The sequence below is a fragment of the Sus scrofa genome, chromosome 9, assembly GCF_054392235.1.
Source record: "Sus scrofa isolate SSC_HxYL_T2T_F1_AM1 chromosome 9, Sscrofa_HxYL_maternal_Yorkshire_Landrace_v2.0, whole genome shotgun sequence".
Classification (NCBI taxonomy): Eukaryota; Metazoa; Chordata; class Mammalia; order Artiodactyla; family Suidae; genus Sus; species Sus scrofa.
The window spans coordinates 48,131,426-48,145,481 of NC_139391.1; the positions used below are offsets into that span (position 1 = coordinate 48,131,426).

A 14,056-nucleotide genomic window follows, 5' to 3' on the forward strand; every position below is an offset into this window, starting at 1 on the left:
CCCGCCCCGCCACCTCCTCTTGGGTGAAGCCCCTAAGAATCTACCCTGTGACTTAGTCAGGATCATTCTTGTGGACGCTTGTAGGTGACTCCTCCCTTAGGGACTGTATTCTCCAAAGAACAAGGTCACTGTGATCAGAGAGATGTGTGGGAAGTCCCAGGTCATAAGGTCAGGATAGCTTACACATCCCCAGTTCAGTCAGATGATATAGCAGTAAACAGAACCTGAGTTCAAATCCCAGTTCCATCCCCTGTTAACTGCGATCCTCAGCAAACTGCTTGATGTCTCTGAGTCTCAATTCACTCATTCATCCATTCATCGAAAACGTGCATGAAGTGCCTACATTAAACCTTGGCATTACTATTGTCTGAAGTGCCTACATTTCTCCAGTGGGAATAATAACAAGGTTGTTATGCAGAATCAGGGAAATTTATGCAAGCAACCCAAGTGCCCAGCATGCAAAGGTGACCAATGAGTAGTTGTGAACTCTGGCTCTAGTGCAGGAGGACTTGCCCGGCCTTGGAGTTATGTCATCCTGTCTAGAAGCTGGATCCCGGCAGCCGTGCTGAGCGCAAAGAACAATCATCCACACGTACATAAAATATTCAGTGTTATAGAGCCATGCGCATTCCCGCAGAGGCAGGTTCGGATGTGAGGAAATCCCTCAGGGCTTTAAAAACGAATCCCTTTTTACTTATTTGGGAGTGATAACCTTGAGAGATCCTAGGCAGCAGCGGGAAGGTGGGGAGCAGAGCGAGAGGCATGTGGCCGCTGGGCAGGACCGCCCAGCTCAGGCAACAGGGGAGGGCTTTCCTCCAGCGGCGCAGAATGGAGAACGACAGCCGAGACCTGCGTTCTCTAGGAGAGGACTGTGGTCCTGGGAGACGTTTGACTTTGGGAGTTAGAAGCAAGGCTTCCTGAAGGTAGTGATTTCTGCCCTGAAGCCTGAGAGGTTAACAGGTATAAACTAGACCAGGGTTTGGAGACCTTCTTCTATTCAAGAGGCCCAGCTAGTGAAAACGGAGACTTTGCGGCTTTGCAGTGGTAGATACATGCAGTCACAGACAGTACAAATGGGCGCAGCTGTGTTCCAGGAACACTTTCTTTCCTGACTCGGGCAGTGGGCCGGGGTGTCGGAGTCCTGTCGTCTGTGGTCTGCCCACCCCTGAACTGGCTGCAGAGGGGCTGGGGGCAGGGGGTCGGGCAGCAAGGAGAGTCCCAGACAGGGAACGGCGTGCATGGAGACCCTGGTGGGTCGGAGTTGGTGCACTGGAACACGTCAGTGTGACTGGAGCCCAGTTAAAGCCGGGGAAGATGGTGTGGGGTGGGTGTGGAGGGAGGGGAGGGCAGGGCCAGGCCTTGCCGGGCCTGGGGGGCCGTGTGAAGGATTTTGGTCTCTATCCTCCAACCAAAGTGGAAAAAGAATAGAAGGGTTCTCAGCAGAGATCAGCACCATCATACTGGAATTTTGTTATTGTTGTTGCATTTTAAGTCTGCACCTGCAGCCTTTGGAGGTTCCCAGGCTAAGAGTTGAATTGGAGCTGTAGCCACCGCCATATGCCACAGCCACAGCAACATGGGATCCAAGCCACCTCTGCAACCTACACCACGGCTCTCGGCAACACCAGATCCTTAACCCATTGAGCGAGGCCAGGGATTGAATGCAACGTCCTCACAGATACTAGTTGGGTTTGTTACCACTGAGCCACAATGGGAACTCCTAGACTTTTTATTATTATTATTTGTAATAATAATAATTAGTAGTAGTAGTAGTAATAATAACTATTATTATTATTATTTGTCTTTTTAGGGCCGCACCCATGGCATATGGAGGTTCCTAGCTGCAGCACCATCCGATCCGAACTGCGTCTGCCACCTACACCGCAGCTCACGCAGGATCCTTAACCCACTGAGCGAGGCCAGGGATCAAACCTGCACCCTCATGGATACTAGTTAGATTTGTTTCTGCTGAGCCACAAGGGGACTCCCTATATTCGGGATTTTGTAGAGATGGCCAGCTGCTACTGTGTGGGGAACAGAACAGAGAAAGGCCCTGGAGGATCCGGGTCCAGGGCAGGTTCAGTGGGAGCTTGGATTAAGGTGGAGGACGGGAGGGGTGAAACTCGGGCAAATGAAGTGACTTGCTCAGGGTCACCCAGCCTGGTGGTCCAGTGCTGGATGCTAATGCAGGTCTCCAGGCTCCAGGGGATGCAGTGGCAGCACTTTTAGGAAACAGCCGGGGACACTTGCAATCCAGGGCCCCTGGACAAACGTTCCCATGAGTTTACACTGGCCCAGGGCCACACCGCAGACAGAATGCAGGTCTCTGACACTCAGTCAACTGTGCAGTGGTCGCTTCTCCGAGGGGCTGGGGGTGGCCCACATCAGTGTCATAGAGTCTGTCCCAGGCCCCAACAGGCCTTATCTGTGCTTTCCTTATAGCAGGTCTTTGAAGCTTGGTCCCTTGGTGGCTGCTGGAGGGACAGCTACCCTAATAGCAGTAAGAAGTAACAGTTCACGGCAAGAATAGAGACACTGTGAAAAGAGACAAATTAACTTATGAAAGCACAGAAATGAGGATAAGAGGCTGAGGGCAAGGACAGTACCGTATCACAGGACAGGGTAGTAACTGGCTTCGGAAGGATGACACTGGGTGAAAGTACAGATGTCCACCCCACTTAAGAGGACACAGCATGTATTTTAGGAAATACTACTTTCAAATAAATAATGGAAATCCCTCAAACTTTAGTGCTTAAAGGAGCACGATTATTACTAATTTATACGTATTCTATGTCCTTTGGGAGAGTTGAATAAGGAATCCTTTCTGTGCACCTGCAGACACACCCGGTATCAGTTATATTTACCACAGTTTTCCTATGTGACAAAGGCGCCTATCATCAGATGTTTCTTCTAAGAGCATGGAATCAGTAGTGAGAAGGAATATATATTTGTTTTAAATATTCCAACCTTAAATAAGCAGCACAATGGCTTTGTTTCAAGTCTTGGTTTTGTTTTTGTTTTCCGCCTGCTGACTCTGTGACTCGGGCAAATTAGTACTGATATGGACTCCACCTTCCTTGCTGATAAAGTAGGGTGGTGACAGTGAGATTCGTAGGCACAAACTAGCACCCAGCACTGGGCCTGTGAGCCTGGGGGTGCCCGTGATGTCGTGGAGGCGGGTTGCCCCCGCTGGCCTGAGCCCGTTACACACGTCTCTTCCCAACACGGTGTCCCATGACAGCATGTCCATAGCTGGCAGTCAGTCGTGGTGGGGGTGTTGACACCACAGAAATTGGCAAACCAGACCAGCCAGGACCTTTTCTCCTGGAGAGCCAATTTTTTTTAATTTTTTTATTAAAGTATAGTTGATTTATAAGGTTCTATCAATGTCTGCTCTACAGCAAAGTGACCCAGTTTTATATACATGTGTGTGTGTATATGTGTAATTTTTCTCATATTCCATCCTGTTCTATCACAAGTGACTGGATATAGTTCCCTGTGCTTATCCATTTCCATTCAAAACGTAATAGTTTGAATCTACTAATCCTAAACTCCCCACCCATCCCACCCCCTTCCCCCCTGCCCCCTGGCAACCGCAAGTCTGATCTCCGTGTCTGTCTTGTAGAAAGGTTCATCTGTGCCATATTTTAGATTCCAGATACAAGTGATTTCTTATGGTATTTGTCTTTCTCTTTCTGACTTACTTCACTTAGTATGAGAATGTCTAGTGAGCGCCAGTTTTTAAATGGTAACCCAGCTGGCTGCGGGAAGGCCCTCCGCTGGGATTTATTCCCTGCACCCTCACCTCTCCCTGTCTCATGGTTGTCGTCTGAGTCGCTCTCTGTACTTGCTGTAGTCCCTCTTGCCTCAGAGTCATTGGAGGACTTGCTACAGCTTGTGCTGCTGGGCCTTGCTCCTAGACTGTCTGTAATGCAGCCCCAGAATTTGCATCTCTAATGCTGACCTTGCTGGTCCAGGACCCAAAACTTTGAGACACTGGCCCAGTCTAATAAACAAGTCCACAGTGCCAAAGACGGCACAGAAGAGAACCCCCCGTCTGCCTCAGATGATGGCATTGCAGATTCAGTGAATGATTATCTCGTCCTCTGCATCTATATTCTCTCCTTTCACCTCCTTAAGGACCCTGTAAGGGAATCATTACTGTTTAAACCCCCGTTTATAGATGGGGGGAACCGAGGCTCAGAGGGATTAAGTAACTCACCCAAGGTCACACAGCTCATTGGCAAGAGAAGCTGCATTAAACTCAGGACCTCCAACTCTGGGGCCCCCAGGTTTGTGGGCAGGCTGTGGAAGGCTCGACGGTGAGTGGAGGCTGAAATCAACCTGCCCCGCTGTGTAACCGCAGGGTCCCATCCATCCAGGTGGTACCTTTTTCCTCCCTGCCTTAAGGTGCCATGTAGGCTCACCATGGTGGTGTCCAAATCCATACCCTTTCCTCCCTTCCCTGCAACCCTGGGACTCTCTAAACTGGTGAGAAGGCAGAGCAAGTGGAAGAGGCAGGGGAAGGGCTGGGGAAAGACATTATTTGCGGCACAATCAAGCCGGCACATGTGGGCATGTGGAAGAGGCTTACAAAACAGCTGTTCCTGCGGGAGGTTTGGGGGCAGGTGTCAGCAGGGTGGAGCAAGGAAATTTGGCTGGAGGCAGAGCCCCAGACTGCCTGGGCTGAGAGCTCTATCTCTTGCCCACCCCTGGCATGTGTGTGGTGTGGAAGGTGCCCAGTGGGTGGGGCAATTAGCCTGCGTCCCAGGGCGCCTGGCTCTGTCTCCTGCTCTCCCTCCCACTGCCTCTCTGCAATTAGATTGCTCTGGGTAATAACTGCCAAGCCGCTTTGTTGGATCTGATGGGTTTATTAATTTCTTGGGGGCTAATGGGAGGGTGGGTGGGAGATTCATTTCCTGACTGGAGCTCAGGGGCTAATTCATCTCTTTGCCATGTCCCCAGAGGTGGGGGCGGGGGGTGGGAGGGGACGTGGCTCAGGCTGTCAGATCTGGCTCTGGGTAAATCATTTCTATCCCTGGCTTTTGTGGGAACCTGTCTATCTTGTGGTTTGGGTCAGAGAGGGAGTCTGGGGCCGGGGCAGGTGGTTAGTGAGGGTTGGGGACCATGAGGGTGGGAAATTTGGGGTGAGGGGTGGTCTTGCTGGTCCTGTTAATGTGAAGTGCATGTTTAGACGACAGGTCACTGAGAGGCTCAGTCTGCTCCCAGACACCCAGGGGCTGACATCCAGCCGAATTGTTCTTTATGTCCTTCTGTCCAAATCTGGCCCTTCCCCTCCTACGAGACCCTCAGGAGCCAACTGTAGCCATTTGGAAGACGGGGAAGCAGCCCCATGTCACCCAACTTTGTGGACATCTAGGGCTGGGGGTCCTTGCTGTGCAGCTGAGCCTCCCTCAGGCCTTTCACTGGTTGGCCAGGCCTGGTGACAGGAAAGATGCAGTGGCACTTCCACCTAAGAGATGGCCACGGAGACAGGAAAGCTCTTGCATTTAAGAGTTAGACAGGCTTCCCATCGTGGCTCAACGGAAACGAATCTGACTAGTATCCATGAGGATGCGGGTTCGATCCCTGGCCTTGCTCAGTGGGTTAAGGATCTGGCGTTGCCATGAGCTGCGATGTAGGTCACAGACGCAGCTCGAATCCTGCGTTGCTGTGGCTGTGGCATTAGGCTGGCAGCTACAGCTCCAGCTTGACCCTAGCCTGGGAACCTCCATATGCCATGGGTGCGGCCCTAAAAAAGACCCCCCCAAAAAAGAGTCAGCTCTGGGTTCAAGCCTGAGCACCACTTGCTGGCTAGGTGACCCGAGGCAAGCCGTTACCTTAAACCCCTGAGCCTCAGTTTCCTCCTATAGAAAATGAAAACACCGTCTCTGTTCCACAAGGTTGGTGGGAAAATTCAAGATGAGAGAACACACCCAGCCTAACACGTGCCCATCCCTGTTGCTCTGCTTTCTCCCTTCACTTGAAAATTCAGCAACTCATCCCCTCTCCTTCCCATCCCTCTGCCTTGCAGAGAGAGGAGGAGGGGGAAACTCGGGCCCTACCCTGACCTGGCTGGTCCTTTTGAGGGATGCTGGGCACTCCGGAGCCTGGAAGAGGCTTGCTGTCTCCTGCCCCCACCTCCCCGCCAGCTGCACTCCGCTCACATGACAGGATGGCTTCCCCTGCTTAGGACCAGTCCCTGAGCTCAGCGGCAGGAGCATGCATAGGCCAGCCCCACGCAGGCTAGTGGGGGGACAGGAACACAAAACGTGCAGTAGGACACTGGAAGAGCTGGGCAGGATGGCAACGAAGGCTTCCTTGGGCTGACTCATCAGGGCCAAGGGCACAGGGGTTAAAGCTCAGGTCTCTCAGCTGATGGGGAGGTGACCGCAGGCAAGTTGGGAGGGCTCTTCTATTTTGGTTTCAGTTTCTTTCTCTGTCAAACGGGGCTTCCCACATGGACATACAGGAGACACTGCTTATAAACTGAAAACAGGAGCTCATGCAGCCCCATTCTGCCCTGGCCCAGGTGGAGAAAGCCGCCTAGCCCCTCTGGGGAGCATCCTGGCTGAGGCTTGGAGAGGGGATTTTGGTCACCTCCCCCTGGGCAGATGAAGGGTTCACGTATCTTGAACCATTGGGCTCCTGCATGAATCTAGAAGAGTCCAGCTGGACCCTCCCCTCCTCAAGCTCCAGACTGTGACCTCAGGAAGATGGTTACTGCTCCCCGTGACCTTCAAACCTCTAGCTCCAGGAGGTGGGGAGGGGGCCAAGGGTGAGGTGTATCTTTATTGTGGTCGGAGCTTCCACAGGGGGACCCAGAGCCCAGCTGCCATGGGTAGAGCCACATGGCATCCAAGGAACCTGTGAAGGTTTTCCAGGGAAGCTGCCGCTGGTGCCTGGAGATGCCTGGCAGAGGCCGATGTGTGCATTTCATTGGGTTTCTAGCCAGCTGTCAGCCATCGCTCCTGGCTGCCCACCTCCAACACTCAGCAACAGAAGCGATTTGCCAGGGGCTCCAGCTAGCAGAAAGATATTGGGATCACACACACGTGTGTGGAGTTATAAAAAGGGTTCCACTGAGAAAACAAACAAACTCTAAAAACCCAATGATGCTGCATTCTGCTTTCAGTGACTTTCTGGAATGCGGGATTTGAGTAAGGTACGGATTTTTTTTCCTCCCTAGAAGTCAAGACAATGGGGAAGAGGAAGGAAACTAGCATTTATTGAATGCCAACTTAATACATCTCACAAGGACCCAATGAAATTTCTATTATCCCCATTTTAGAGATGAGGAAATGTGTTCAGAGAGGTGCAGGAACTTCCAAGGTTATACTGTCAAGATCTGTGCTCCTGGATCTGGCTGAACAGGCCCATCCATGATCTCAGTTGACTCAGAGAAGAAGGCAGGGCCAACAGCCCCCATTTATAGCTGGGGAAACTGAGACTCAGAAAAATTCGGGTGACTTGCCTAAGTTCCCGCAGCCAGTGCGAGAATCCACCAGGACTGGAGCCTGGGTCTTCCCTCTTCTGGTTCCTCCATTCAGTGAACCTTTCAGCAGATATTGATCCAAGATCCTGGTATGTGTCCCCTCTCTCCAGGGGCCATTCTGGTTCTCGTTCAGATAATGAGAACTATTGAAGGCAGGCTGAAGCAACAGAGCTCGGTCCTGCCTCGAGGTGATGCAGATCCACGCGGCCCTGCGCTTCTGGGTGGGAGCACGTCCCTCAACTGTCTTCCATTCCTGATTTCTTTTCCCAGGTTCCTCTCCCACCTCTCTTGAGTCTTCCCCTCCCCTCCCCCTCAACCCACCCATCCCTGACCCCCTAAACCCATGTATCAGGGTCCAGACCCTCCACACACCACGCCCCTTCCTCCTTCACTGGTGTCCATGTAGCCCAGCCAGAGGCAGGGGACTGGGCTCCCCGCTCCCCCAGCCCCGCAGGACCTCAGCAGCCCCGCCCCCTCCTGCTTCCCCATCCCTGCCCAGCCTCTCTCCTTGGTCTCCTCAGATTGGCCAGTGGCACGTGGCAGACGGCCTGAGCATGGACAGCCGCCTCTACGCCTCCAACATCTCCGACAGTCTCTTCAACACCACCCTGGTCGTCACCACCATCCTGGTAAGCGGGGTGCCCCCCGGGCCTCCCAGCTGCCACTCCCCAGGGGGCCTCCTCCCTCTCCAGGCACCCACAGCCTCCCCGGGAACAGAAGATGGGCACTCTCATCACTGCACGGAGGCCAATTTATGATGGTGTAATTAAACTCAAGTTGCTGTCGCATATGGAAATGATAGCTGATGAGCTCACAAGCCATTGGGCCAGCAGGATGGGGTGGTGAGACAACACAGTATGCAGATGCCTCTTGCAGAGGCATCCTGACAGCCATGGCCATGGGTGGGCACCTTATGCCACGGGTGGGGAAAGGCCACCAGGATGGCCCCTGTTCTTTCACAGCAGCCTACCTGGCTTGTTGCCTACTGTGTACAAATCCACCCCAGCCCCCAAGCCAGTGGATACCTGAACCTCAGTGGGTATTCATGGCCCGTTTCTTCATTTCCGGATGATCAAAAGAAAGTTCTCCATCTATATAGCAAGGGACTATCTGCCTTTTTTTTTTTTTTTTTTTTTTTTTTTTTTTGTCTTTTGTCTTTTGTCTTTTTAAGGCTGCACTTGCAGCATATTGAGGTTCCCAGGCTAGGGGTCGAATTGGAGCTGGAGCTACCAGCTTACGCCATAGCCACAGCCACGCCAGATCCGAGCCATGTCTATGACCTATGCCACAGCTCACGGCAACGCTGGATCCTTAGCCCACTGAGCAAGGCCAGGGATCAAACCCTCCACCTCATGGTTCCCAGTCAGGTTTGTTAACCACTGAGCCATGATGGGAACTCTGTGCCTTTCTTTATTTGATTCAATTTTTCTCAACAATTACCAAGCCCTTCCCCCTGCGTGCCAGGCATTGTGCTCACTCCTGGGGACATGAAGATGAGTGAGACTCAGTCTCTGTCCTCAAGGAGGCTGTGATTTAGTAGATGGCACAGGTCAAGTGCATTCACGGCCAAGGTCTTCTTCCTCCCCCAACCCTCGAAGACCTTGTGTTCTTTAAGGCTTAATTAAACCAACTTCATGTATTAAGCTATAATTAGTATCCCCCTCCCCCACCTCCTTTTAACTAATCAAAAGCCTATTTTGCTGCCTGGCCCAGCATCTTATTAGCAGGAGATAAATAGTTGGCTGCATGCATAGAATTCCAGCCCAAACCGACTTGACTGTGAGTTAGCCTGCTCAGGCTTCTGGTTGCTAACTGTGCAAGGTCTGGAATTGTGTCTGCTTTTTTCAGGCTTTTGAGATAATACAAAGAGGTCAGGTAGCTCCGTCATTACCTTCATGAACTCCTGGGGCCCAGAGCCCTGGACTGGACTAGGTGACCCACTGTAAGCAGATCAGGATAAAAGCCAGGCAAGAGGTGCCTGCCCTGTGCTGTGGGAGTTGAAGGAGAGGGAAGTTGGTCCCATCAGCGAGGTCCGCAAAGGCTCCAGAGAAGAAGGACATGGAGGACGGGCTCCAAGAGCCAGGGACAGATGAGAAACGAGAAGTGAAAAAAAGAGTATGTTGTCTGGCATTCAGGAAATGCCGGAAAATGCCACTTTCTAGGAAATGGCCATTGGAAGAGAGCAGAAAGGCTTGAGGCCAGAAAACTGTGTTGGGTCCGCAGGGCTTAGGAACTTGAATGCCAAGCTCATGAGTTTTGCCTTCATTTGATACAGGACTGGGGTCACTGGGTATTTTTATTCACTCATTCGGTGACTATTTGGTGGCACTGCTCTGCGCTGGTCACCATTCTGGGGGCTCAGGTCTAGACAGAGCTGGGGAAGGGGAGTGGGGGGCTGGCCTCACAGAGGAGGGCAGATCTGAGCAGCGGCCTGATGGAGTGGGGTGACAGCTAAGTGGCCGTCTTGAAGGGAACGTAACAGACAGAGGGACTGGTCAGGGCAATTCCAGCTCACAGGGCTTTGGACATTTCCCACCTCAGCCCAGCCTTAGCCTGTCTGAACTAACATGAAAATGTCAGCAGGGTCGGGGTAGGGGTGGTGTCACCAAGCTTTGGAGATCTGGGAGAGCCTGGCTGAGCTGAGGCAGCTGTGAACGGCCGTTTTGGCCAAGTGCGTCAGCACACAGAGCAATTGCTGGGCCCTTCTCTACCTCAGGAGGACTTCCTGAGTCTGTCCCCTGCTGTCCATTCTCAGGCCCATGTCCGAATATAGATCCAGCCACCTCTGCCCTTGAGCTGCTGTGGCATGGCCTTCTCAAAGGCCCCCTTCTCACTTGTTCAGTACATCCCAGGCCCTGCAGCATGGGCATCCTAAAATCAGAATCGTCCTGTCATTTCCTTCCTCACAATCCATCAGTGCTGCCCAGGACCAGCCTTGAACCTGGAATATAAACCCCCTTCATCAGGCTCAGCCTGTTCTACCTGCTTCCTCTCCAAACAATGTGGGGTCTGGCAGCATTGGACCACCTAACACTTCCTCCTTGCATCATGCTGTTCCCTGCCCCTGTACATGCTGTTCCCTCTGCCCGGAATACCGCTCTCCCATAATTCCTGTTTCCAACAGGAAATACTTGTGCATCCTTCAAAGCTCTGCACCTCTTCTGCGAAGTCTTCCCTAATCTGCTTCCTGCCCTCTCCCTGCCTCCAGCATGTTGTACACACCTCTGCCATGGCCTTTCTCCTATTAGAGGTTGTCATTTACTGATGTACCTGCCCTTCCAGAATTCAGGCTCCAGAAAGCTCAGGGATGCCTGACACAAAGTAGGGGCTCAATGGTTAGAATTTGAATAAAGGAATTCCTTAAAAGCCAGAAGAGTTTGAGAGAGAGAGATGGGGACATCACCAGGATGTTCTTCCTGCCTCTTTGGGTCTGAAATTGGACAGGGCTCAGAGCTTTGCACAGACCCTCAGTGACACCGAGGCCACAGGGTCATGTTTCTAGGCTGGGAAAGTCAATCTGCACACACACGGTTGTTCTCCTCTGCACACGTGTGCTTGTGAGGGTGGGGAAGGACGCTGGTGTCAGGTGACGTTTAATGACATGTCAAATGCCATGCCAACAAGAACCTTCTCTTGTGCACGTGTGTACAAGTCAGTCACTCTTACCGGGAATGGTCATCTTCATTTAGTCCCTTGTGACCATTTGGGGGATATCCTTGGCAAACGATCATCCTGAATGATTTCTCCCTTAATCAGCACATGTCCCTGTTGTCCCTGCTCCCCTCAGGGGACAGTTGGGACTTATGTGGGATTTCTTGGTTAACACCAGCAAATACCCAGAATTAGCCGCAGCTGCCATCCCTGGAGCCCTTACCCTGTGCCAGAGCCCGGGGTTAGTGTCCGGCCTGCGTCACTGCCTTTCGTTCTCCCAACACTCCACGAGGACAGGACTCCAGGCCAGCGCTCGGCCCCCACACCTCCCAGCGTGCCGCTGAGCCCACCCTTTCCTGCACGACTGCTCCCTCCAGCGTTGGCCTTGTGTGTATTTGCTCTAAAGATGTCTGGATTTTCAATTAACTTCAGAGGAGAGAGTACTTGGAGAGGAGAAGTGGGTGACACTCCTTGGGATCATTAAAGCTACCCTCTGGTGTTGCCTAACCACCCAGGCCGGGACATGCCCAGCCAAGCCCTGTCTCTGAGGCCATTTCAGTGTTTGTCACAAGTGCTGAATGCGGGCACCAGGTGGGGGCGCCAGAGAAGGGGAGGAGTCAGTGCCCACAAGTGACAGAAACATTCTACCTGCAAACGGGCACTCACAGGAGGATGGGGAATGTGGGGAGGGGGGGGGCTTGGCTGGAAACGCTGTGGGAGTTTTGAGAAGTGGGGCGACATCAGAGGAGGCAATGGGACCCCAAGGCCAGAGATGAGTTAGGTCAAGCAGAAGAAGGGGATGGAGAGCAGCTGGGGCAGAGGGAAGCCCTTGACCTGAGGACAGCATGTGTGGAAGGCAGGGAACCTGGCCCCATCTCACTGACATGACTGTGCACTTGATCATAAACCTGAAGCACATCTCCTGCAGCTCAGAGCTCCCTCTCCCTGGCACGGAACCTCCAACCTTCCCCTGTTCTGCTTCATCACACCCCCAAACCCACTGAGCCCCTTCCTCCCCTCATGATCTCTAGTCTGTCTGGCTCCCCATCTTCCCCAGCCCAGAAACCCCTCCCGGCTTAAGTTCAGCAAACCAGCATTTCGGCACGTCCCTCTCTTGGCTTCTAGAATTGTCTCCACCCTCATGCTCAGCCATCTCACCTCCTGCCTGTGCCCAAACCCAGCTGTCCTTGCATGCCCTGCTCCCAGCTGCCCATCTATATTCAGCCTCCTGCCTCAGCTGGGCCTGGGCAGCCCTGTGCTCATCTGCTCACCCCCATCAACCCCCCAAGCAAACCTTTCCAAGCACCAGGACTTCCCTCCCACCTGCCCTCAGCACAGCTCTGGGGGCTGGCACGGCTCCTCCCTTCTGGCCTCCTCACCGCCTCTCTGTACCCACGTCTGTGCTCTCCACCTGACCGCCAGGTCCACTTCCCAGCCCCAGGTTCACCTTGACCCTGGCTCTCCTGGGACCTGGCTCACCGAGCAGCCCTTCCCTCTCTTCCCGCTCTCATCTCTCCTTTTCAGGGGTTCGTCCCTTTCCACCTGTACCTGTACTCTGGTCCCGCCCATCCTAGGATGCCATCATCACCACCTTCCCCATATCCTGCTGCCCTTGAGCCACCCTCCAGTCTAGGCGGTCATCCATCAAGGGCTTGGTGGACACTGATGGGATTCTCCAACCCTGTAGTTGGCAGAGGAGGAGCTGCAGTTTGGAGAGAGAGGTGACTCATAGCACTTGGGTGGAGAAGTGGCCTGCCGGCCTGCCTTTATCGCCTGATTTCTCAAAATCCTGGTTGGCCTCACCTGGGCACTTCCCATTCACTTGGATGGGAAGAATCCTTGCTGGATTCCTCCATCACCCACCCCACCCCCCAAATCGGCTTTCCAAGATCTCAGACCCAGACCCTGGTGTCACAGTTGCTTCCTCACTGGGAGGGAAGTGTCTGCCTTCTCCTGCTTGAAGCCCCCTCCTCCTCAACCTTCATGACCGCACTTTCCTGATTTTCGGCTTTTCTAGCCACTTCTGCTTTGTCCTCCTCTATGGCTGCTCTTCATTTTCCCTCTCCCAAAAATCAAGTCTTATCCCTCTGCTTTCCTTCCTCAGTTCTTCCCCCTCGATGGCCTCCCACATCCTGCCACTTCAGCCACCCGCCTCCCCTGAGGCCGTGCCAACTCCACCCCCACCCCCTTGCCCTCACTCTGCACCCCCAACCCGCAGTCGGAGGTTCCCTCCTGGATTGCCTGCCAACACCTCCAATTCAACATGTTCCACAGCCTCTTCCTTTTCAAACCATCCACGCCCTTGACGACACCATCCCCGGTGGGTCTCTGCTCGGGCTCCAAGGGCCTGAGGCCCCTCCCCTCGGAGCCCCCCTCCCCCACCTGGCATGAAGCCTGACCCTCCCAGTGTGGCGCCAGTCCAACCTGAGCCAAAGCACCGCCTAGGACTCAGCATCTGTCTCAGGAGAGGGTCCATCCTTACTCCCAGCTCTTCTCTCTCTTGCCACTTAATGTTCATTACTCACATCCCCAAGTCTTTAAAACCCTCAGTGCTTCTCTACTATGTAGGTCTGATTACAATCACCCCACCCCAGCCCCCAAGGCCCATGTTGACCCTAATTCATCTTTCTGTTTATCCTCCCTCCCCCCACAACCTAAGGGCAGCTCCATCGTCTGCCAAATGGGCCATGATCCTTCCCTCTCGGGATTATGCCCTTGGTCCTGCCCTTCCCTGCCCATCATGCCCTCCATTGACACCACGTCCACCTGTCAGTGTGCTGTCATCCTCCGGAGCCCAGCTTGGACAGCTCCTCCTCCATGGGAACTTCCCTGGACACCTCACCAGAGAGACCGTCCCTCCTCCCAACCTTCATGGCTGGATGCATCCTGCCTTGGGTTGTGGTTGTTGGT

General features: G+C 53.4%; 1 protein-coding gene across 8 annotated transcripts in view; it reads left to right on the top strand.

Moving 5' to 3' along the window:
- Positions 1-14,056, top strand: part of GRIK4 (glutamate ionotropic receptor kainate type subunit 4) — a 459,028-nt gene that overhangs the window by 358,802 nt on the left and 86,170 nt on the right. For all 8 annotated transcript variants that reach the window (XM_084976373.1, XM_021062991.2, XM_021062992.2 and 5 more), the window contains one exon: positions 8,017-8,124. In XM_084976373.1, the coding sequence (XP_084832499.1) occupies positions 8,017-8,124 (108 nt within the window). The remainder of the gene's footprint in view (positions 1-8,016; positions 8,125-14,056) is intronic.